The 23,911-nt window shown below is 40.1% G+C and overlaps 1 protein-coding gene across 2 annotated transcripts in view; it reads left to right on the top strand.

Moving 5' to 3' along the window:
• The window catches only part of map3k3 (mitogen-activated protein kinase kinase kinase 3), a 92,528-nt gene that overhangs the window by 18,192 nt on the left and 50,425 nt on the right, over positions 1-23,911 (top strand). The window contains exons 2-8 of one of the 2 annotated variants that reach the window (XM_078424948.1): positions 3,017-3,096; positions 3,281-3,402; positions 3,511-3,551; positions 10,779-10,878; positions 13,895-14,008; positions 17,618-17,738; positions 21,463-21,596. In XM_078424948.1, coding sequence (XP_078281074.1) covers positions 3,093-3,096; positions 3,281-3,402; positions 3,511-3,551; positions 10,779-10,878; positions 13,895-14,008; positions 17,618-17,738; positions 21,463-21,596 — 636 coding nt within the window. In that variant the 5' untranslated portion in view covers positions 3,017-3,092. The remainder of the gene's footprint in view (positions 1-3,016; positions 3,097-3,280; positions 3,403-3,510; positions 3,552-10,778; positions 10,879-13,894; positions 14,009-17,617; positions 17,739-21,462; positions 21,597-23,911) is intronic. The other variant, XM_078424949.1, reaches the window with a different exon arrangement.

The following is a 23,911-nucleotide window of genomic DNA, read 5'->3' on the forward strand; positions in this document are numbered from 1 at the left end:
TCTTGCCCACCAACCTTCAAGCTTTGTGTCAGCCCAAACTTAGAAATAATACATTTTGGTTCTCTCAATCAGGGATATGTGGAGGCCTTGCACTGATCCCTGTGGGCATCCTGCTTGTTACTGCCACCACTCAGAAAAAGATCCGTTTATTTCCAATCTGTTTCCTGTTTGTCAGCAAATTCTCACTCTATGCCATTGTCACCAATCCCATGTGGTTGAATTCTCCCTCTTACAAGTGATCTTATCAGAACCCTAAAGTCCTTAAAGTGCAAATACACCACATCTAATTCATCTGCTGGTTCTCTCACCTGCTCTATATTTACCACTTCCAAAAAAAGTCCAGTGGATTTGCAGAGTATGATTTCTCTATCATGTTCCCATGGTGTCGTTGTAGAATCCCACTAATGCTTTCCAAATATGTTTTTTCATTTTCTTTCTACTTGAATTTACCATTTTACTCATTGCTGGTGTTTGGCTTACTGAACTGTACTTCCTTCTCTCTTTTTTAACAAGTGGATTACAGTCCCCCTCCAATGTGCAAGACTGCTCTGGAATCCAAAGGATTTTGGCAAATGACTCAATGTATTCACTAATTCCAGGTGCACTTCCCTTAGAGATCTGGGATGCAGATTATTAGGCTATGGGGATATATCAGTCTTCAACCCCATTAACTTCCCTCACACCATTTCTTTAACACTGATTTCCTTTAGATTCTCCTTCTGAATAGACCCTTGTTCCTTAATGTATCTGGGGAAATGTCTGTCTTTGATGAAGACAGAGCCAAAGTAGGCGTTTAATTGTTCTGAAATTTCTTTGTTCTTAATTGTGATTTCCCCCTTTCTTCTGTAGGAGGCCTACATTTGTCATCCGCAACCTTTTTTTCATCACATAAGCTTTTATGGCCATTTTTTAATGTTGTCAGAAGGTTAAATCGTATAGTGCATCTTCCCTTTGTTGACATTTTTGCCCATGCCAAATTTCCTTTAGCTTCTGTGGAAATAGAGGCATTGAAGTGCTTTCTTGGCTGTACTATTTTCCCTTTAGAGATTTGATGCATGTAAGTTTTTGTTTGGGCGGTTGATGGATTCCCAATTCAAATCATGTCCCTTCCTCTGTTATAAGGCATTGATTCATCTTAAGATTGCAAGCTACTTTCTAATCTTCACCTCAATTATTTTTTTTTGCATGTGAGCACAGTTAGTAAATGTGAAATATATCTGGGATAATGCAAAATATATTGCCACTTAGGGCTCTAAGTTTATATGGGAATCCTAGAGCGTGGTAGATATAATTTATCATATTGGGAACTGGGACAGTAACTTCAGAAAAGCAAAGGGATTCAAAAGAATAGTAGGTTTTGCTAACACTCCTAGCTAACAGTGATAGAGCCCATCTACCCAATCTAAGTGCAAACGGACCAAATTGGTGTATGGGAAGGAACTGCAGATGCTGGTTTAAACTGAAGATAGACTCAAAAAGCTGGAGTAACTCAGCAGGACAGGCAGCATCTCTGGAGAGAATGAATGGGTGTCATCAGTCTGAAGAAGGGTCTCAACCCTAAATGTCGGCCATTCTTTCTCCAGAGATGCTGCCTGTCCCGCTGAGTTATTTTAGCTTTTTGTGTCTACATTGAGATTAATTGGATGTACAGACTGGCACATTCAAGCTTGGTTTATTCACAAAATGCTGGAGTAACTCAGCAGGTCAGGCAGCATCTCGGGAGAGAAGAAATGGGTGACGTTTCGGGTCGAGGGGATAGACTTTTTGGGAGTAGGGGATAGACTTTTTGCAGGGGACCGGGTGGGAAGAAGTGTAGTCCAGAAACCAATCGGCGAAACCAAGCGCAGGCTCTGCGATCGCTTCGCTGAACACCTGCGCTCGGTCCGCATTAACCAAACTGATCTCCCGGTGGCCGAGCACTTCAACACCCCTCCCATTCCCAGTCTGACCTTTCTGTCATGGGCCTCCTCCAGTGCCATAGTGAGGCCCACCGGAAATTGGAGGAACAGCACCTCATATTTCGCTTGGGCAGTTTGCAGCCCAGTGGTATGAACATCGACTTCTCCGACTTTAGATAGTTCCTCTGTCCCTCCCTTCCCCTCCTCCTTCCCAGATCTCCCTCTATCTTCCTGTCTCCACCTATATCCTTCCTTTGTCTCGCCCCCCTGACATCAGTCTGAAGAAGGATCTCGACCCGAAACGTCACCCATTCCTTCTCTCCCGAGATGCTGCCTGACCTGCTGAGTTACTCCAGCATTTTGTGAATAAATCGATTTGTACCAGCATCTGCAGTTATTTTCTTATACATTCACTCTTGGTCTGGGCTGTCCTCTGCGCAGGTCCGTACTTTTATCAGATGAGGTTGATTTGCATCGTCCTACCATTCCTGATCCGTGCAGTAAAGCAAGTCTTTTCTGAAAATGCCTCTGGGTCAGGTCAAATGTAGAAAATATTATGAGTACAAGGGACTCGAGAGATTGCCAATGCTGGAATTTAGAGCAAAAAACAAAATGCTGGAGGAACTCTATAGGTTAGGCAGCATCTGTGGAGGCAGATGGATAGTGGATGTTTTGCATCAACGCTCTGCATCAGAACTTGGGAAAAGTTGATGTTTCAGGTCCAGACCCTGTATTAGGGGTTGAATTAGGTTTGGATTAGCAGGGCTTGGGTTTGTTTTACTTGTGGTTAGATTGGGAGTGCTTTTAATTCTATTCCTCGGTAGCCCCCTAATCAGTGAATCAAAAATGATTAAATTTGGCTTACCATTTTGGCAGTCTCTGTTTTACTAGGCTAGAAATAGACCTCTCTATATTTTAAACGTTAAGAAAATGCTCATTAATGGGCTCTTTTATAATTTTCTCTCACCACTAATCCAGAAATACTTAAATTTAACAATCTGAAAAAATGTTTTGAGGGATTAATTTGAAGTAAATTGATTGAACTGCTTCATTCCCCCATTAGTCAAGTGAAACATGTTGCATTCCTAGTTTAATGAATACCTTGTCTGCTCTTATAGTTGCCGTATTTGCCTGTTGAACAGCAGAAGTTCTACACCGACGTGAACTGAATTCTGGGCATTGCCTGCTTCAAACATGGGTAAGTGTTTGAGGTCCTTTCTTTGTAACTAACCTCTTTTCCTCGAACAATATTAACTCCTTGAGGTGTATTTGATTGGAAGCCATCTAGTGTTTGAGCATAACTGCATGGCTTTATTAAAGAGGGCAGAATCTATGGTGCTTTTTGTAGTGTTAATTATCTGCTGTCACTTTGAACTTTTCAGATGAGCAGGAAGCTTTAAAGTCCATCATGAAGGACCTTGTGGCCCTGCAAATGGGCCGAAGGAGCAGAATGAGCGGCTATGACAGTGTGAAGAGCAAAGGCAGCATCCATGCCAATAAGCAGGTGAGAAAATCACTGGAATGGATTGATGTTAATTTTGAAATGAAGTAATATGTTTGCATGACTGCAGGAAACCATGTTCTCATCAAAGTGCATTTCCTTTTCTTGCAGAATGATGTTCGAATAAAGTTTGAACATAATGGCGAAAGAAGGTATGTAATTTTGCAATATCAATAAATTAGGACACAGTGCAAAATATTTTTGTGTAATCGTACATGTCTGTCAAACACAGTTGATTCTGACTCCAAGATTAACTTCTATTTTGGAGTTTGGCACATCTCAAAGGTAGGCACAAAATGCTGGAGTAACTCAGCGGGACAGGCAGCATCTCTGGAGAGAAGGAATGGGTGACGTTTTGGGTCAAGACCATTCTTCAGACTGATGTCAGGGGAGTGGGTGGGACAGAGATAGAATGTAGTCGGAGACAGTAAGACTGGTGGGGGAACTGAGGGGGAGGGGATGGAGAGAGAGGGAAAGCAAGGGCTATTTGAAGTTAGAGAAGTCAATGTTTATACTGCTAGGGTGTAAGCTACCCAAGCGAAATATGAGGTGCTGTTCCTCCAATTTGTGCTGGGCCTCACTCTGACAATGGAAGACGTCCAGGACAGAAAGGTCAGATTGGGAATGGGAGGGGGAATTAAAGTGTTGAGCAACCGGGAGATCACGTAGGTTAAGGCGGACTGAGCGGAGGTGTTCAGCGAAACGATCGCCGAGCCTAAGCTTGTTCATCGATGTACAGGAGTTGACACCGGGAACAGTGGATACAGTAGATGAGGTTGGAGCTGCCTTACCTGGAAACATTGTCAGGGTCCTTGGATGGAGTCGAGGGGGGAGGTAAAGGTACAGGTGTTGTATCTACTGCAATTGCAGGGGAAAGTACCTGGGGAGAGGGTGGTTTGGGTGGGAAGGGACGAGTTGACATGGGTGTTGCGGATGGAATGGTGTCTACGGAAAGCAGAAAGGGGTGGAGATGGGAAGATGTGGCCAGTAGTGGGATCGCGTTGGAGGTGGCGAAAATATTGGAGGATTATATACTGTATGAGACGGCTGATGGAGTTGAACGTGAGGATAAGGGGGCTCTGTCCTTGTTACAAATGGGGGGAGGGGAAGCAAGAGCGAAGCTGCAGGATATTCTGGAGATCTTAATGAGAGCCTCATCTATAATAGAAGAGGAGAATCCCAATTTCCTAAAGAATGAGGACATCTCCAATGACCTGGTATGGAAAACCTTATACTGGACGCATATACGGCGTAGACGGAGGAATTGGGAGTAGAGGATGGAGTCTTTACGGGAAGCAGGGTGGGAAGAAGTGTAGTCTAGATAACTATAGGAGTCAGTGGGTTTGTAATAGATGAAGTTAGAGAAGTCGATGTTCATACCGCTAAAGTTAGAGAAGTCAGTTTTTTCTTACACATTTTGGCACATCTCAAGATGTGTTAATGGTTGCATGAGTTCTGAAATTAGAATATTCAACCAAATAGATATTGTTTGCCGCCTTCCGCAAATTTGCACCGTTGATTTCAACCTTCAGACCTTTATTGGGGCTCTATCCTTTTGCTGAGATGACAATGTCTTTTATGTTTTCTGTTTTTCTATTAATTCCGGTTAACTTTTTACTCAATTTTTCTGGAGTATTCGAGTTACAAATATCTAAAATCTAATGTGGCTGAATGTATTCAGTAACGGATGTTACACTATTCTTTTGTGTTGCGAACGCCAAAGGCTCGCCCCATTCTGAATGAAGAAATTTCTCTTCCATCCTGAATGGTCAATCCTTTAATTTTAGACTGTGATCACTGTCTAGACACCCCAGCTGGAGGAAGCATCATTCCTGCCTCCACTCTCTAGCAATTTGAGATCATCTTTCATTCTTCTGGACTCAAATGAGTGTAGACCCAGTCTGTTTAATCACTCTTAAGACGTACTCAACATACCAAGAATCAGTCTGGTAAACCTGTGATGAACTCCCTTAATTGCAAGACTATCCTTCCTTAAGTTGAGAGACCAGTCCTGTAGACACAAGAAACTGCAGATGCTGGAATTGTGAGCAAAACACCGTGTACTGGAAGAACTCAACAGGTCAGGGTGCATCTATTGAGGGAATTGACAGACAATATTTAGGTTCTGGACCCTTCAGGTTGACCTGTACCCAATATTCCAGATATATTTTCACTGAGGATCTATAGCAAAATATCTCTATTCTTGTGTTCTTTTAAAATGAAGACCGTCCGCATTGCAGAGAGCATACAGAGTTAAAACCTGGGTTGATGAATCTCTACCATGAGCGATCAGTGTCCCAAGGCATGAACCTGCCCCTTCTCATTCATGCCATGAAACTCATTCAGATTAAAAAGCCTTCAGTTTGCCTTTGCACCATTTTCCCTCCTCTGATTCTAATAAGAGTTTAATGTCTGACAGACTCTTGTTGTCAATACTCATTTTGCAACCCTTACTCCTGATTCATTTAGACATTAATCACAATCTGATTCAAATTAAGGTAGTCCCAATATTGGTGGCAGTGTCTTGTGAAACAAAACTTGAGCACCAGTCTATGAGCCTTGTGTTCACTTTTCTAATTGTTTGCCCCAGGCCAGGTAATAACCTAGAAGTTTTGAAACTTCGCAGTTCTGGTTTATAATTTGGACCTCATCAACTTTAAGCCATGGCTATCAGCCCCCACATACCACAGCTGAAAAACATGCACTGCCCTGCCCTGCTTTATTTAAATTAGTCATTTTTATTTTCCCAGTTTTACCCTTATCTCAACAAAATTCCTACGCAGTATTCCTAAGCTACACTCAGAGGGTAGTGCTTTTTAAAATAACTTTTCACTGGATTGGATGTGTCCTTAAATTACATTCCAGTATATCATTATTTCCATGACATGAATTCAATTAACCATGTTTAGCTGGTTGCCAAATTACCTGGGAGTCCAAGTTTACTTGTTTACCACTTCAATCAAAAGCATAAGGTTAAGACAAATTGAATGCAATCCCACACTAAAGTCAATAGACAATAGGTGCAGGAGTAGGCCATTCGGCCCTTCGAGCCAGCACTGCCATTCAATGTGATCATGGCTGATCATTCTCAATCAGTACCCCGTTCCTGCCTTCTCCCCATACCCCCTGACTCCGCTATCCTTAAGAGCTCTATCTAGCTCTCTCTTGAATGCATTCAGAGAATTGGCCTCCACTGCCTTCTGAGGCAGAGAATTCCACAGCTTCACAACTCTTTGACTGAAAAAGTTTTTCCTCATCTCCGTTCTAAATGGCCTAACCCTTATTCTTAAACTGTGGCCCCTGGTTCTGGACTCCCCCAACATTGGGAACATGTTTCCTGCCTCTAACGTGTCCAACCCCTTAATAATCTTATACGTTTCGATAAGATCCCCTCTCATCCTTCTAAATTCCAGTGTATACAAGCCTAGTCGCTCCAGTCTTTCAACATATGACAGTCCCACCATTCCGGGAATTAACCTAGTAAACCTATGCTGCACGCCCTCAATAGCAAGAATATTCTTCTTCAAATTTGGAGACCAAAACTGCACACAGTACTCCAGGTGCGGTCTCACTAGGGCCCTGTGCAACTGCAGAAGGACCTCTTTGTTCCTATACTCAACTCCTCTTGTTATGAAGGCCAACATTCCATTGGCTTTCTTCACTGTCTGCTGTACCTGCATGCTTCCAGTCAAAGACTTTATGAAAATAAACTTTTCAAAATCTACACTATGTCTGCTGCACTTCGAAAGACCATGCTAAAAAATACACTATTCTTTTAATGGTGCATTTCCAAATGCACCCATGTTCATTAATGAGGCCTCTCATCCCTGGAATATCCTGGTAACTCATTTCAGTAACTGTAACTGCTGATGCTTTACAGCTAAAATAAAACAAAATGCTGGAAATATTCATAAAATAAGTTCTGATATGTTATCAACCCGAAGCATTAATACTTTCTCAGTGACATCTGCATGATCATCCCGAGCGTTTACTGTTTTAAATCATCTCACCATCCTTTTTAAGGCATTTACTGTTGTGATGCTCTGAACTGTCCACAATATAACAAATGAAATAGAAACCGTGAGAGCAAAGTTCTAATGTGATCTTTGTTGCTTTTATATTCTCTTTTAATTATGAATAGCAGTAAACTGGTGGTTTATTTATCATTTTATGAATGCCATCTTTTTAAATATTTTTTATCCGAGTTATCAGTTCATTCTGCCTGAACTAACTGTTGAGCCTTCCTGAGGTGTCGTGGGCCTAACTCAACCAAACGCCAGTGAAGGGAGGTGCCCATTTGATAACCCCAATTATATACTTGCATCTACATGATCATTTTTTTAAACATGCTTGTTAACATGTAGGTAACTGATTATTGCATATGTCCGTAGCATAGGTTTGTATAATCAGTTTAGGTAGTGCTTTGGGCTTGGTTGTTCACTTATGCTGGTGTTATAGCACAAGTACTTTGTGTTTTAATTGTAATTTGAAGGGGAGGAGATATGCAAGCCACTTATTTTTTTATTTTAATAGTGTAAATACATATTTTGCTTGTTCAAGGATTTTTGAGAGCACAACACATCTTCATGACAGGATTAGAGTTATAGAACTCCGCAACATGGAAACAGCCTCTTTGGACAAACCTGTCCATGCTGACCAAGTTGGCATTTTGAGCTAATCCCATTTGCCTGCATTTTGCCCATATCCCTTTAAACCCTTCTTTATTATGAGTGATATTATTTACACAAAATACTATAATCAAAATCCATTATAAAACGGTCCATTAAAACGAGGGTTTGCTAATGTAAATGGCATTATTACCCTGCTAATTGCAGACTTTTAGTATTGCTGCATGCTGTAATTTCAACCATTGTGAAATATTGGTCTCCTTTATATTTTACTGAGCGCTTTGCTTTATGTTTCACTGAGTTGCACAGATCTTGAGTTTGTTAATCACTCTAAGTGGATAGACCTCAGAAATGTATTAGCCTGCCTTGGGCTAGGACTAGAGGATAAATCTTAGTGTAAAACATTTCAGCATTGAATGGGATTAGGTGAATCCTGTGATTCTTTCCCATGGCTGAAGAGAGCGCTGACAATGGAAATAAAACGACCAGTGTGAAGTTCTGGTCATGACTTCATTACAAAGCTGAAGGCTCTGAACTGAGGTGCAGAGCGTACTAAACAATAAGGTAGACACAAAATGCTGGACTAACTCGGCGGGACAGGCAGCATCTCTGGAGAGAAGGAATGGGTGATGTTTCGGGTCGAGACCCTTCTTCAGACTTAACAATAATGGTGCTATTCTGTTTGCAACAAATAAACATATAAACTCACTAATCTTCAAATGCATTTAGTAAACATGTTCTGTTTTGCATTAAATTTTGCATAGTTGTGTATTAAGACGGCAAATATTTGTCTCAGAAAGAGTGCATTTCACAAGGGGTGAGGTTCTAGTCTTGATTCAGTCAGATTCCCTGCCAAGTGAAATACCTTGGTTGGAAAAATAGTCAAGTATTTTTGTTCAATTGCTTTGTTATAATTTTGATACTCATAAGATTGTTTAGGGAGAAAAATATATAATGTTGGTTTAGACTTTATACTGGGGCTGGTGACATTCAAGTGTGAGGTTGGTGGCTGAGTCAGATTGTCACAGTCATTGTGTTAAATTTGGAACAGGCAATGTGGTTTGAGGAAGGATGCCATTATCCAACCACAGAAATGCAAGGTAGATGGAAGGAATTGGGGCTCAATCACATCATTTAAAAAACCATGAACTTAAAAACAAAGTTTGTCATTGAATTGTGCACTAGAGTTGTGAAACATGTATTCATTTCCGAACATTTACAACTTGTGTTCTGAAAACAATTACATCAGTAATTGCATCATTATGCAAAACATGGGGAAATGTGAAAAACAAATTTGACCGACAAGAAGTAGAAGGCACTGGAATGCTTCTACTTCGAATATTTGCTTGGTAGCAGTCTTTATGATTTGACGGTAAAAGTGGAAGGATAGCCTGGTTTTAAAATTAATGAACTGTATGTTGATATTGAACCATATGTCAGAAGATCTGAATTATTGCAATTTATTGCAATTGTTATGTAATATAAATACTTCTTTGTATTACCATATATGGGGAAAGGTCTATTTAAACATGATTCTGGGATCTTTTGGATTGAAATGTACCATGACAAATATTGATCCTTTAAGGGACAGGTTGAAAAATTGGTATGCATTGAAATTTTAGAGGCGGAGTTTCTCCATATTTATATATTTAAAATGAAACCTGCTGCTGACAGAACTCCCTTATAAATGTTGAACACCATCAACCTACTGACTTGCAGATTATGGCTTTCCATATATATCCCTCCATCCAAAATGTCTTCAGGCAGTCTTTAGACATTGCTGGTCCTCCTTCACAAGTGGGGATACCCTTGATAGTTAGGTCATGGTAGATCAAACTACTCCTTTTGCTTTTGTTACACAAGGGATGAGATGCCCACATTGACACTTCAGATATATATAGGGTGTCAAGAAAAGAGTTGGACTGAAATGGGTATTATAGAAACCAGAAATCTCACAGAATGAGATCACCACAGAACATTATGTCTCCATTTGCTTTATCAAATCTGTCATGATTTTGAACACCTTCATTGATTCGTCCCTAAAACCTGTCTAAAGAGAATAAACACAATCTCTCCACGTTATGGTACAATTCTGGTGCAATAAAAACTGAGAAATACTCAGCAGGTCAGACCATGTCTGTAGACGAGGTATGGTCAAATTTTCAGGTCAATTACCACATATTCTGATGAAAATTCTCCAACCTGAAAGAAACTGCATTTCTCAAATGCTGTCTGTATTTTCAGCAATTTTGTATTGGTTTTAGTTTTCACATATTAGCAAAATTCTGCTGCTTCTAAAATTCTAAACAAAATCTCTACTGCGCCTACATAAAAAAAATTGGCACCCTTCCTAAACCATGTTCAGTTTTTCACCAGAGCCATGTTTCATAAAATATACTGTCTTACTTTTTTAAGTTGCTAACTTAGTTTATAACATTTTAAAAGAGTGTATGTGCACCCAGGTCTCCTTGTACCTGTATCCATTTAAAAACTACCATTTAATTTACAGTAACTAGAATTCTTTGAATTTTGTTTTACATTTTGAAATGTTTTTAAAGAAATAAAATGTTATGAAGTGTGGAACTGGAGAATGAACTACGTATAATAGTTTGTACCTATCATGTCCTGTGTATTTAATTGTCATTGAGCTATTAAAACTGTTTAGCTACCTATTATTGTTGAAAGCGAAGCAGTCAAAGTTTCAACTGTCTTGAATTGTGTTTTAATCTTTTTTTTTCGTCCCCTTATCAGAATCATACAATTCAGCCGTCCAGTCAAATGTGAGGAACTGCACCAAAAAGTCAAAACAGTATTTGGGCAACTAATGGACTTAAACTACACGAACAATGAGGTAATTCCCAGCTCAAACTACTTTAACGCTTTTTAATTTCCTCAATTGATCCTAATGTTCTGTTTGTTCCTCCCCATTGTACTCCCCTTTCTGGAAATTTCCCACTTCCCCAAGTTTCTATAAAATAATTTCATTTGTGAGTGGCCCGTATACTCTCTTTGAATCTTTTCCTCTCTGGCCAGCATCTTGTCATCAGTTTCCCCTCATCACTCTCTTCTTTTTCTTTTCTCACCCATTTTTCACTTTTTCAAAAATATGACATTTTAATAATCTCAAGCCACAATGCATATGCAATCATTTTTTTTCTTTCTCAACATTCTTGAATGAGTTATTACATTCTGGCCATATGATCACTTCACCACACTTGCTGCATTTCCATCCATATTCTGTCATTGGAATCTAGTAGCAGAGTAAAAGATGGCTGAGATTTTTCAGCATTTAAACCAGGGAATCTGATCTCATCTCTGATTCTGTGAGAAAGAAGGATGAGAATAAGGCAAGCTACTATTTTTTTGATGTTTTTGATTTTTTTTTGTAAATGTGTTTTAATTGGGTGGGGTTTGAATGGCCACCCAATATCTCCTTCAGGTGGATCACTTTTGAATAAAAACTTTCTAATATCCAGTATCTTTTAAGAGCCAAATACATATCAGAATTGTGGTAGTTGAGCTGATAGTGACAATGAGAATGCAATACGCTAATTCCATAACAAGGAGTTATACTCCTTGCCAAAGAGGCTACAACAACAGGTTATCTCGTTGTGTTCAATAGAAGGCAAGTTTGAAAGAATAGGGATTGTGGGTAACGAATGTGGACAGCAGGTGCTACAGGGGAAATTCTGGCTAATTAGGATTTTGTTTAGTTGGTAAACATTTAAAAGAATTGAAAAATATTAAAAGTACTTTCCGCTATATAAAAAATGCTCAGTAAATTAGTATATATGTACACTTGTCTATGTTGCTGTGTAATTTTGGCTTTTTTATATGTGGGTGGAGGGCTTGCAACGAGGGCTTTGCAGTGAAATCTTGATTCACTAGCTAGTGAATAGAAATTGGATCTTGAAATGTTTCTTTGCCCTCCCCCCCCCCCCCCCCCCACTAAAACACCATCTCATACCCAATTTAATTCATGAGGTTTTAACGTTTTTAGATTAATTTTTCACGTATTTGCAGATAAAACCTACATTTTTTCATTTTAAAATTGAGATGATACCCTTGGGGGATAAGAAAGGCTGACAACCCTAAGTGCGGCTCAGCCTTCCAAGCCAGATACACTCATTGCCTGCGCCACAGCTAAACTCTGGGCTATGCTGTAATTAGCACAGGTTATTGCATTCAAAGATAACTTGTTTCTGAATAAGAAACACTTTTATGGTTGGTGAAAAACATGTTTCAAGTCCACAACTGTCCCTGATTGTTTTATGTAATCCAGGTTTCCATTGACACTTTAACGCACACATGAGTGTAAGAGTAATGTGATTGTAGACCGATAAGATTCTAGAGTACATTAATTTGGAATTTACTGCATATTTGTATCCTTTTCACAGAATCTCAGAATACTTGTAGCACAGGGGACTGTCATTCCATGGATTCCATTCCACTTCTGTGTCAGGATTCCAACTATTCCCAGTTTCTCACTGTCTTTCCCCATAGCTCTGCAAATTCTTTCCTTTCACATCCTTATCTTGCATCCTTTAGAATGCCTTAATTTAACCTGGCTCCACTGCAAAGTGGGGGGCTTTGGGAATGAGAAGGACTAATTTCTCATTTCACCTTTTGTGGTATTTTTGCAGTTGCCTTTGTTCCCTCTGCCTTGGCTCTCTTTCATGATTTTATGTACCGTTGTCAGATCTCCACAACATCCTCATGTCTAGCCTTAGCTTCCCTAGTATTTTGAGATAAATTAAGTCCCTAACCCCCAGAATTATTTTAGTAAATTTCTTCTGCACATGATCCAAGCTGCCTTATCTTTTCCAGTGTCCAGAATATTCTTGTTGTGGTCGATCAAGTCATGGAGTAATACAGCACAGAAACAGCCACTTGTTCCCAACTCATCCATGCAGGCTAAAATGCTCCACCTAAGCACGTCCCATTTGCCAGTGGTTGGCTTGTTACTCTCATAACCTTTCCTATCCATGTACCTGTCCAAACGTATTGTGATGTTATTATTCTATCTGCCTCAACTACGTCATAGGGCAGCTTATTCCATATACCTACCTCCTCCTCGTCTTAAACCTCTAGTTCTTGATTCCCAACTGTGGGAAAAAGACTGAGCATTCACCCGATCATAGCAGATCATGATTTTATATACCTCCATGAGAACACCCTCGGTCTCCTGCTTTCCAAGGAATTTAAGTTCTAGTCTACCCAACCTCTCTCTATACCTCAGGCCCTCGAGTCTTGGCAACATACTCTAAAATCGTCTCTGCACTTTCCAATTTAATCGAGAACTTTTCTGTAGCAAAATGACCAAAATTGAACACAATACTCCAAATACGACCTACCAATGTCTTGCACAACTGTAACATAACGTCCCAATTTCTGAACTCAATTCCCTGACTGATGAAAGCCAGCATGCTGAAAGTCTTTATCACTATATCTACTTGCAACACCAAGATCCCTCTGCATTACAATGCTTGCCAGGGCCTCGCCACTCACTCTAATGATCCTACCCCGATTTTGACTTCATAAACATTCAACACTTTGCCTTCGTCTAAATTGAACTCCTTTTGCTATTCTCCAGCTCTCTTGCTCAGCTGTTGAAGATCCTGTTGTAATTCTTAACAACAGTCTGAAGAAGGGTCTTGACCCGAAATCCATTCCTTCTCCAGAGATGCTGCCTGTCCCGCTGAGTTACTCCAGCTTTTTGTGTCTATCTTTTGTTGTAATTCTTAATAGTTTGATCATTTGATACCACCAATTTTTGGGTGTATGTTATGTAAAGTTTCTTCATGGCTCACGTTTGTGCGATTGCATATATCTATTCTGATTGGGTTTGGTTCTCTACCCTCTTCCAGTTATTAATTCCTTTACGAAACCAGGATGATCTTGACAAAGCCATTGATCTGCTTGATCGAAGCTTCAGTATGAAGAGCCTGAAAATCTTGCTTGTAGCTCAGGAGAAAAACCATGTAAGTGATCTTATTTTCCTTTTCAAGATCCTGATTCTGAAATTGATTTTTTAAAAATGGGAAATCATTTGTGGAAATGTTGGGTAGTAATTTGAGTTTTGTTTTCAAAAAAAATACGTATCATTTATAATTTTTGAGAAAGGTCTATATTATAAAAAGTCCATTGGACAATCTCTCAGACCATATCTCAGCTTATATGAGATTGGCACAGGCCAAGAAATCACAGTTGCTGGCTGAGAGTGTGACATGATAGAAACATTGCAGTCGAGCTACCTGGGTTCCTTCAGAATGCTTCAGTTCAGTTTATTCAATAATTTGTTGTTATTGTACATGCGTCAACCACTTTCTATGATGGCGCATTCCATATTGGCAAAATCCTTCTGTACGGAGAAGTTACTTCAAATGTCTCTTTCAAACATTTCCCCACTCACTTTAAACCTATGCCCTCGAGTTCGTGGTTCCCCTTTCCTGGGGAAGAGATTATGTGAATTCACCCTATCTATGCCTCTCGTGCTTTTATGCACCTGTATGAGGTCACCCCTCCAAGTAAAGCCCTGGCCTGCTGACCTAACCCTATGACTCAGGCCTTCGAGCCCTGGCAACATTCTTGTAAATAATTTTTGCACTCTTTCTAGCTTAATGACTTTCTTATCGCAGGGTAACCAAAACTGTACACAATACTCCAAGTGCGGCTCAATTTCCTGACTGATGAAGGCGATTATGCTGAATGCCACCTTCACCACCTGATCTTCCTGTAACTTTCAGGGAACTATTTATCATATCATATATATATACAGCCGGAAACAGGCCTTTTCGGCCCTCCAAGTCCGTGCCGCCCAGTGATCCCCGTACATTAACACTATCCTACACCCACTAGGGACAATTTTTTTACATTTTACCCAGCCAATTAACCTACATACCTGTACGTCTTTGGAGTGTGGGAGGAAACCGAAGATCTCGGAGTAAACCCACGCAGGTCACGGGGAGAACGTACAAACTCCTTACAGTGCAGCACCCGTAGTCAGGATCGAACCTGAGTCTCCGGCGCTGCATTCGCTGTAAAGCAGCAACTCTACCGCTGCGCTACCGTGCCGTTACTTGTGGTCGCAGGTCCCTCTGTTCCATGACACGCCACAGGACCCGGCGTGTCTTTTTGATTTGGTGCTGGCTGGATGAAAGAATGATACATTCTTGGAATGCAGCATGGCTTTCTATTAAACCTATGTGAAATAGAGGCTGTGACATTTACAAAATGTAGTTGATGAGGGATGACAAATCTAATTCCTGCTTTTATTTTAAAATGATCCTCGTTAATTCAGAGCATTTTAACCACATTTAGAAATATTTAAATTTTTCATTCAACCTGTTGTTATTGTGGACTAATGCTAGAACTGAACATAGTTCACGAGAGGTCCCCCATACTGATGATAATCTTTTTGGGTGTTTGCTGTACCACCAGTGGTTCCTGAATGGCAGATTGCTTTCACTGGTTTATCCATAGTCTCAATGGCTGCCATCAACATTTCGCTCAATGAGATTATTCCCTAAATGCAAGATGCATTTAGAAATGAAATGAGGTATAGTGAATGTTTGTGCTCACCTTTTGAATTGATGTAAATGAGTAATTCAGCAACCTTTGGGGTGAATAACATGTTGACTAATAATTGCCCTAATAGTTTATCAGAACTAGTGCTGACTTAATGCTGATCTGGTATTTTGTGTCTTTAAAGGGGCTGTACAATTACCCTCAATGGTGGAGCATTTTCTATAGCATAACATCATTGTGTTAATAGAAATTCTCCTTATTTCCACTCTTTAGGCAATTAATGTAAGCTTTTCCATCAAAACCTTCTCTACCCTGAGAAAACTCGCTTCTAACTTAGAGCCTCGGCCTAACCAATGTCCCCCATCAAAATTCATTTAAATTAAGACGGTTTCCTTTGGCCTAATGATTTGTCATATAGTGGCTGCCTGTCACTGAGAAAATATAAATATAATGTCACAAAAATCCACCAAGGATATCCAGGAATAATACACAGAAAAATATGGCTCATCGCACAAGATGTAAGAGAGATATTGAAAGGAGAATGGTTATGTTGATATGATTAAATAAAGGAGTCTTGTCATAGGGTTGTGCATAGTGTAAACATCTCATAGAACAGTTGGGATGAGTGCCCTGTGTAAAATGGGGTTTGTGTGAAAGAAATAATGCATTGTGTGCATTATTTTTCCCACTACTTGTCCCATACCTCCCTGCTATGGATTAGTTCTAATTTCCACTGAGGGTCCTAGTAGTAAATGGACAAATTCCATGCCAAGTGTTCCAAGTAAAGAAGCTCAAGAATGAAATCCCTCCTTACTATAAATGTTACACATGGTAACATCACAGACAGCTTATTTTTACAACAGACGTTTGCATTTCCCATCAGAACTCAGTTAATGTTTATCTTTCCAACAAAATGAGATTCGTTGTGAGCCATGGTCCAGGATTTATTGCTTGATCCTGTTCTCCTTCAGAATTCTCAGGTTGGTCAGTGCCAGAAGTGAGAAGGTTTTTGTTTCAGATTGCTGGCTGTTTTTTCCTTGTGCTGTGAGTAATGTAGAAACACATGGCATGTTTTCACAGAAATCACTGTTCTTCTGTGAGCTGCTATTTCCTGTTCAGCACAGAAATTTATTGGGACACTGATGTGCTTTTTATTTTAAGCTTCTCTGCGTAAATTCTGTTGGCAGTCTATGTAAGTCACTGCATAACGTCACCTACATTTGCTGACTAAACATTTTTTCAATAATATACAAAGTTCGTTTTAAACAAGTTAAGGGAATATTATATAGTGGGATTGGATACACAGTAGTATTTTCCTACTATTCTAATTTTCTCATTTTTGGAGGTTTAATTTTAGATTTGTGTGTGCCAGTAAAACACCACATTTGTGTTGTGCAAATAACTAAATCAGGTGTAGAGTGAATTTTGAGCAGAAATACATTTAACTCGTCAAAGAAATGTCAAAACCCATCATAGCCATAATATTTCAGAGGGAACTGGAGCACCTGGAGAAAACCCACGCGTTTGCATGGAGAACGGACGAAATCCGTACAAACAGCACCTGTGGTCAGGATCAAAGCCGGGTCTCTGGCGCTGTAAGGCAGCAGCTGTGCCCTTGTGCCGTCCCCAATGTGTCAGCCACAGTTTTGTGAGTTCAGAGGTTCCACCTGGTCTGACCAGGCAAGATAATATATATTTACCTCTGATGGCTAATAGCAAACCATTGCCATCATCTTTTCAGTTCCAATTATCAATTAACATTGTAGAATAACTGAATTAAAATCCACAGCCTCATTGTGGGGCTTTAAGTCTGGTTTCTAACTTGTTAGCCCATGCCTTTGGTGAAGTTACCAACAAGCTCATATACCAATGTGCTATCACCATATTACAGTGAAATGTGAGGCAGCTATGCCTTGTGGTCAAGCATTATCCACTTGCTACGCTCGCCTGCAGCCGTCGGTCTGGAATATACAGAGAGTCTAGGACTGTAACAGATGAAGTTATTAGAAGGAACTGATAAATCTTTGGTTGTGCTTATCTAATTTCTTTTTTCAAAATTTTAGACAACACATGCGCCTTCTGCTGTTTCGAAACAGGTCCGCATTAAGGCCTCTCAATCTGTCGGGGACATTCTCAACACAATCTACCAGCCGCCAGAGTCACGAGGCAGACATCTCTCTGTCGGTGAGTATTTAGGTGTAGAGTCATAGAGCTATTGTACAGCATAGAAACAGACCCTTCAATCTAACTCGTCCATGCAGATCAAGTTGCCTAACTGAGCTGGTCCCACTTGCCTGTGTCAATCCCATATCCCTTTATGCATGTACCTATCAAAGTACCTTTTAGATGTCATAATTTGTATCAATCTGTGCCACTTGCCCTTACAGCCCATATTTATACCATTCTCTGTATGATAAAGTTGCCATTTTAAATCTTTCCCCATGAATCTTAAACCAATGCCCTCTAATTTTAGATTCCCTGACCCAGCAGAAATGACGGTGGCGTTATCTTTGCCCCTCCTGATTTTATACACCTCTTTAAGGTCGCCCAGGCGCTTCAGGGGAAAAAAGTACGAGCCTATCTAACCTCTCCTTATAATGCAACATTCGAACACTGACATCCTCATAAATATTTTATGTGCCCTTTCCAGTTCAATCATATCTTACCTACAGGAGGGAGACCAGAAGTGTGCACAATGCAGGTTGAATACCAATTTTTTTTCTGCCACCCTCTGTTCCAGAGTCTTTCTGGATTATCTGTTTTTCCGAGCCAACAGAGGTGACATGATAATGAAACGACAAACACCCTAGGCTCGCTAATGACCTCCAATGTCTCTAGAGCACCATGGAGTGCCAGGAACTTACAAAATAAAACCAAATGTAAAATGTAAACCGAACGTAAATGGGAATGACCTGCCAATCCCTGGCTCGTACCGACTCCATGGCCGTTTAAAGTCCCAACTTTCGACCCACTTCCAACTGCTACACACCACTCTTGCAAATGACCTCTTGCATTTTTTATCTCTCCTAAATTTTCCAATTTTTTTTAAAATTGAAAGAGAAACAACATTTGTTTTCTCAATGCCTCAAATTCAAGAATGCAAGATCCTCGCTTATTGGCTTGTTGCTTTCTATCACCAGCCAGTGTCCGGTAACTCCCCAGCTGCTCTGCAGTGATCCCACTGGCAAACCAGGAGTTCTTTCCTTTTTGCAAAATGGATCCCCACTTGCATTTCAATTCCGGGCTGGAATCAGTCAATCAAGCTAGTATAAGGTTTTTTTTCTGTCATTATGTCAGATGGTATGGCTGTTCTTGGCACAGTGATAGACGATGTGATAGACAATGGGCAGTGTGGTGTATGAGGCATGCACATGCTCACCTTGAGGGATCTTGCAATGCACCTTGCCAGATTTAAAAGAGGAATGTGCAAAGTATATTAAACCAGGAAATACTACAGCATCACCTTTTTTTGATGCAGTTTTGTTATCTCTAGACTTCAGTAGCTGAATATTTAAGCATCTTCCTAGTAGTGTCTGTGGTGCTTTTGCTAGATTAATCCTTGCTGCTGAATTTTTTAATTCCCACTAAGTGTCAGGTTATGGATGTTATGCTTGTTTTACAGTGAGGGTGGAAGAGATCTCTGAAGGCCTGTGATGCAGCAGTATCATATTACTCAGCTGTGTGTTTATCTGTGAACATGGTATGAGTTTAGCTGCATTTGTATTTGTGGGAGAGATAACGATCGGGCAGGATGAAAATGGTCCAGAGCTCAATGCTCTTGTTTTTCCACCACTTCCTTTGATATACATGGCTTTGCGAGACTTCCCCTTCCTGTTAGCGAGATGTTGTTTCCACAATAATATTTGGAGGCTGGCCAATCAGATAAGGACTGCTTTTAGTATTGTGTGAAGGAGTGTTTGAGATGTGTTGGAAAAAGTGAAAGTTGTGGGGGACCTAGTAATGCATTTGAACCAAATGTTAAATTATCTTGTTGGTTTGTTTCATTTGGAAGAGAATGAGAACGTTGAAATAAATATTTTCTATTCCTGTGCTGCCAGCAATTTCATGGAGTGCTGTTTCATTAGTCTCAATCTCCAGCTCGGAGATGAAATTGTGAAACTTTTTAATTGCCTCTTTTCCAAATCACAGAAGAGAAAACTTTGATTTCAAAGTTCACACCAAGCATTTGGTGCATGAAGACTGCAGTGAGGAAAAAGACACCTCTATAAATCTCATTTGTCACATATCCCAGGCTACTCATTCCGGCCCTTGTGATTCCACGGTAAATGGTGTGGTTAATTCTTAACTGTCTTCACAGTTAACAAATGCCAGCAAAGTCCTCGGCCTCCAACCAAATTAATTTTTAAAAGGGCTTGCATATTGGACCCCTCCAGCTATTCTTCCCCCCTTCTTGTGCCACTACCCCTTGTTACTGCATTTACCCCTTCACCTCTTCCCTTCCTATGATTCAGGGATCCAAACAGAATTACCTGTGAGGCAGTGATTTACTTGTACTTCCAATCCCGTTTACTGCATTCTGAGTTCACATTGTAGTCTCCTTGATATTGGGGGAAACCAAGTCCCGATTGAGTGATCACTTTGTGGGACACCTGCATTCAGTCCACAGTGGGACCTTGACCTTCCCATTCCCTGCCACTTTGGTCTCGCAGTGACACCCAACACAAGCTCATAGCACCTCATCTGTCTGGGCACATTTCAGCCTTCTGGACTCGATAATAAATTCTACAACTTTCAGATAACTTCATTTCTCAGTCAGTATAAGTCATCCATCTGTACTATTGACTTTTTTTTTCTTGCAGTCGAGGCAATGAGAAAATTGGAAAGCAAAATCATACAAGAAGCAGTTTAAAAATTGCTTATAGCTTCCACTGTGAAATCACACAATAGGCACATTTAGATGCTAATTTGCATTATTCATTATGAGGTTACCAAAACACCAGCCCAGAAAAAGGATCTTGCAATATTTTGTCTTTTCTCAAGTGAACATTATAAACAAATCTGCATTTCCATCCAGATTGATGAACGCGAGAGTACAATAATATTTTGAGGTAAGGGGAATCAGGTATAAAATGTTGAAATTCCTCTGATAACTTCCTGGAGACATTGACGAACCAGAGAGATGCATCAAACTTGAGCCTTTATTGCACCATTCCTGCACAGTTACTTAAACAGATGCATGTTCATATGCAAACTGAGCCTATTTTATTAGCCTTGGCACAAACCTGGGGGGGACAGATACAAAAACACATTTGCACAACAACAAAATTATACAAGACGATGGACATAAAGTGCTGGAGTAACTCAGGGGGTCAAGCAGCATATTTGGAGAACAAGAATAGGTGATGTTTGGGGTTGGAACCCGATTATACAAGATCTCTTGTGATCATTTTTGATTGTATGCCACCTTGCTGTATTGGATGTCTAGTTATTAGATAGAGAAATCAATAGCACTCGCTCAACTATTTGACTGCATTAAACCCTTTCTTTATTCCCATCATAATTCTGGACTCCGGTGTGAGGGGCAATGGTATGCCTTCATATTCCAAGTCCAGCCCCTTGGTGAATTTTGATTACACTCCCTCTATTATTCTTTGAATACACTTCCGCCAATGTACATCTGTTGTACCTGCGCATTAGCACCCAAGTCCTTCTGAACAACAATGCTGCAATCTGGCCAATTAATAAATACACTGCATCCTAACTTATTTTACTCAGTTAGGTGTTTCTCTATGTGTAGGAAAGAACTGCAGATGCTGGTTTAAATCGAAGGTCGACACTAAATGCTGGACTAACTCAGCTGGACAGGCAGCATCTCTGGAGAGAAGGAATGGGTGACTTTTCGGGTCGAGACCCTTCTTCAGACTGATCATGTGTTTCTCTATTGCAGGTTCTCAAAACACTGGTCGAAGCTCTCCGCCCCCAGGGTATGTTCCAGAGCGGCAACAGCGGATAGCTCGCCAAGGGTCCTACACCAGCATTCACAGTGAGGGGGAGTTCATCCCTGAGAACATGGAACAGTGTGTGAGTAAAGATTTTGGCCAATAATGTGCACTGAAATACAAGAAACAAAAGTCAGGATTTCTTGCAAATATTTTACCCCTTTGAGGATATTCATGAGTACATCAATGATTCCCAATCATTTAAATATAAGGCCAACTTGTTCACGCATTGTAAAATATAAATACCTTTTTGTTTACCCCGAAACATTTAAAAAAATTCTTCTTGTCAATTCCAAAGTAGCTTTTAAGTTCTGATTTCCTGATGGAAATAATAATTTCATAACGAATTTAACCCTGTATCAGTCATGTTAGAGCCAATTTGCATTATGGAAATATACATTACGGCAGAACTGCCTCTACCTCTTATATTCATATCCACACCATCAATGTATATGGCAGTCATTAATGTATATTCAGTGTATTTATAGCAGAGTCTCTTCAGCTCCTTGTATTCTGACTTGAGCTCCCGTGTTAAGGTCACAAAATTGAAGTGTGTCTGCATTTGGAATTGCATGAGAATTTCATGCATCAAAACCTGCTTGTGCAGATCAACCTCACTCTACAGAAGGTCTGACCGGATACATCCTCTCAGCTCAGCACTTGACCAGCCACGCTTTGGGCTTGCATTCGTCAAAGGAAAATGTTATTAAAAATTATAACTTGTATTGATACTTAATTTCTCTTCCAGTGCTGTTCCCAAAAGGGTAGACAGGCAAGAAATTCATAGCACGAATCAACCAGATAGCTAAAAGCATCATGCAGGGAAGGAGTTGCCAATTTTAAGAAAACCTAAACAATAGCTGGAACATTGGAAATCTGACTCCCATGTGCCACGTCAAAAGCAGCTGAGCAATGTTGATGGTTCTTTTTTGACAAGGTCTGACATCTTCTCAAAGAGTTTTGTCAGAAATATTGCAAAAGAGCCCCTTCCTAATGATTTTTCCATGTGTTGTGGATCGCTCAGCTAGCCTCATCAACCTTGTAAAGGCCTTAACTCAATCCTTTGATACACTTTATGATTCTGTCACTTAAAAAAAACACACTGCCAAAAGAAAACTTAATTCATCAACATGCTTGCAGAAATGAAGTCCTGATGTGCCAGTCTCATGCAACTGAAATTTAACTAATTTTCTAAAAGACAATAATAGGTAACCATTTTCTAGATTTTTTTTTTTTTTGTTGCAGTTATTGTCATCCGGACAGTCCCAGTAATTGCTTTGTGTTTACTTTTGTGGTGCAAATTAATGTCAGCATTTACATGTACAGTAAGCAGACACCATGATGTTAGTACTTCATGCATTTTCATTGGCCAGTTACTGACAGTTTTACAGTATCCTGGTTGCAGCTGCTTTATCCAGTAATTGTTTAATTTACAAATGTTCTATTTACTCTTTTGCAACAACAGTATTTTTGCTATTAAAATAGTGTGACATTTTGACACGCACAATCTATTAGAATGCACCGTATTGAAATACCCAATCTTTTCAATTTTTAAAATAATTCTGCAAGGTTTTCCAGGAACCCCTCTCTTTTGTAAATTGAGGAATGACTTTACGGAGATTAGCAGCACTATCTGTCCTTTAAAAGGCAGGAAGGAAGTGTCCTCCAAGACCCGTGAGGTTAAAGTGCAGCTTCTGCTGCTTCCCAAATAGGAGCTGGGAGTGTGACTAACTTGTTTTCATTGTAAGTGAATTATCCCAGGTAGGCCTCCGATTTCTGGCTCAATCTGCAAAACCTCTCGAAATCATATTAATATCAGTTACAGTCTTAAAAGTCTTTAAATGGTACAGTTGGGAAGGGGAGAAAACACAAAAAAGTGTCGCTGAATGTGAACAATTTGAGAATTCCACATGTAGCTGAGTAATCTCTGAATGGATGCGTGTTTTATGTAGACTGTGGAAGTCGGAGCCATACAGTTGGAAACAGGCCCTTCGGCCCAATTTGTACATACCAGCCTAAATGTCCCATCCAAGCTTGTACAGTTGGGCAAATATGTCTCTAAAACTTTCTTATCCAAAATGTTTTTAAAATGTTGTAATTGTAGCTGCCTCAATAACTTTCTCTGGCAGCTTGTTCCATATACCCACTGCCCTCTGTGTTGGAAAACGATGCCCCTTGAGTTCCTATTACCTACCCTCTCACCTCTTAAATCTATGCCTTCTAATCCTTGATGTCCCCTGCTCCGGGAACAAGATTCTGATTATTCACCCTGGAAAAATGGCACTGCGCATTCACCCTATCTATTCCCCATATAATTTAATACACCTGTCTAAGTCACCTCTCAAAGTGTGCGACACAGCAGACATTTATAAATGTCTTCATAATTATTGAACCAAT

Source organism: Rhinoraja longicauda, chromosome 29, assembly GCF_053455715.1.
Source record: "Rhinoraja longicauda isolate Sanriku21f chromosome 29, sRhiLon1.1, whole genome shotgun sequence".
NCBI classification, from domain to species: Eukaryota; Metazoa; Chordata; class Chondrichthyes; order Rajiformes; family Arhynchobatidae; genus Rhinoraja; species Rhinoraja longicauda.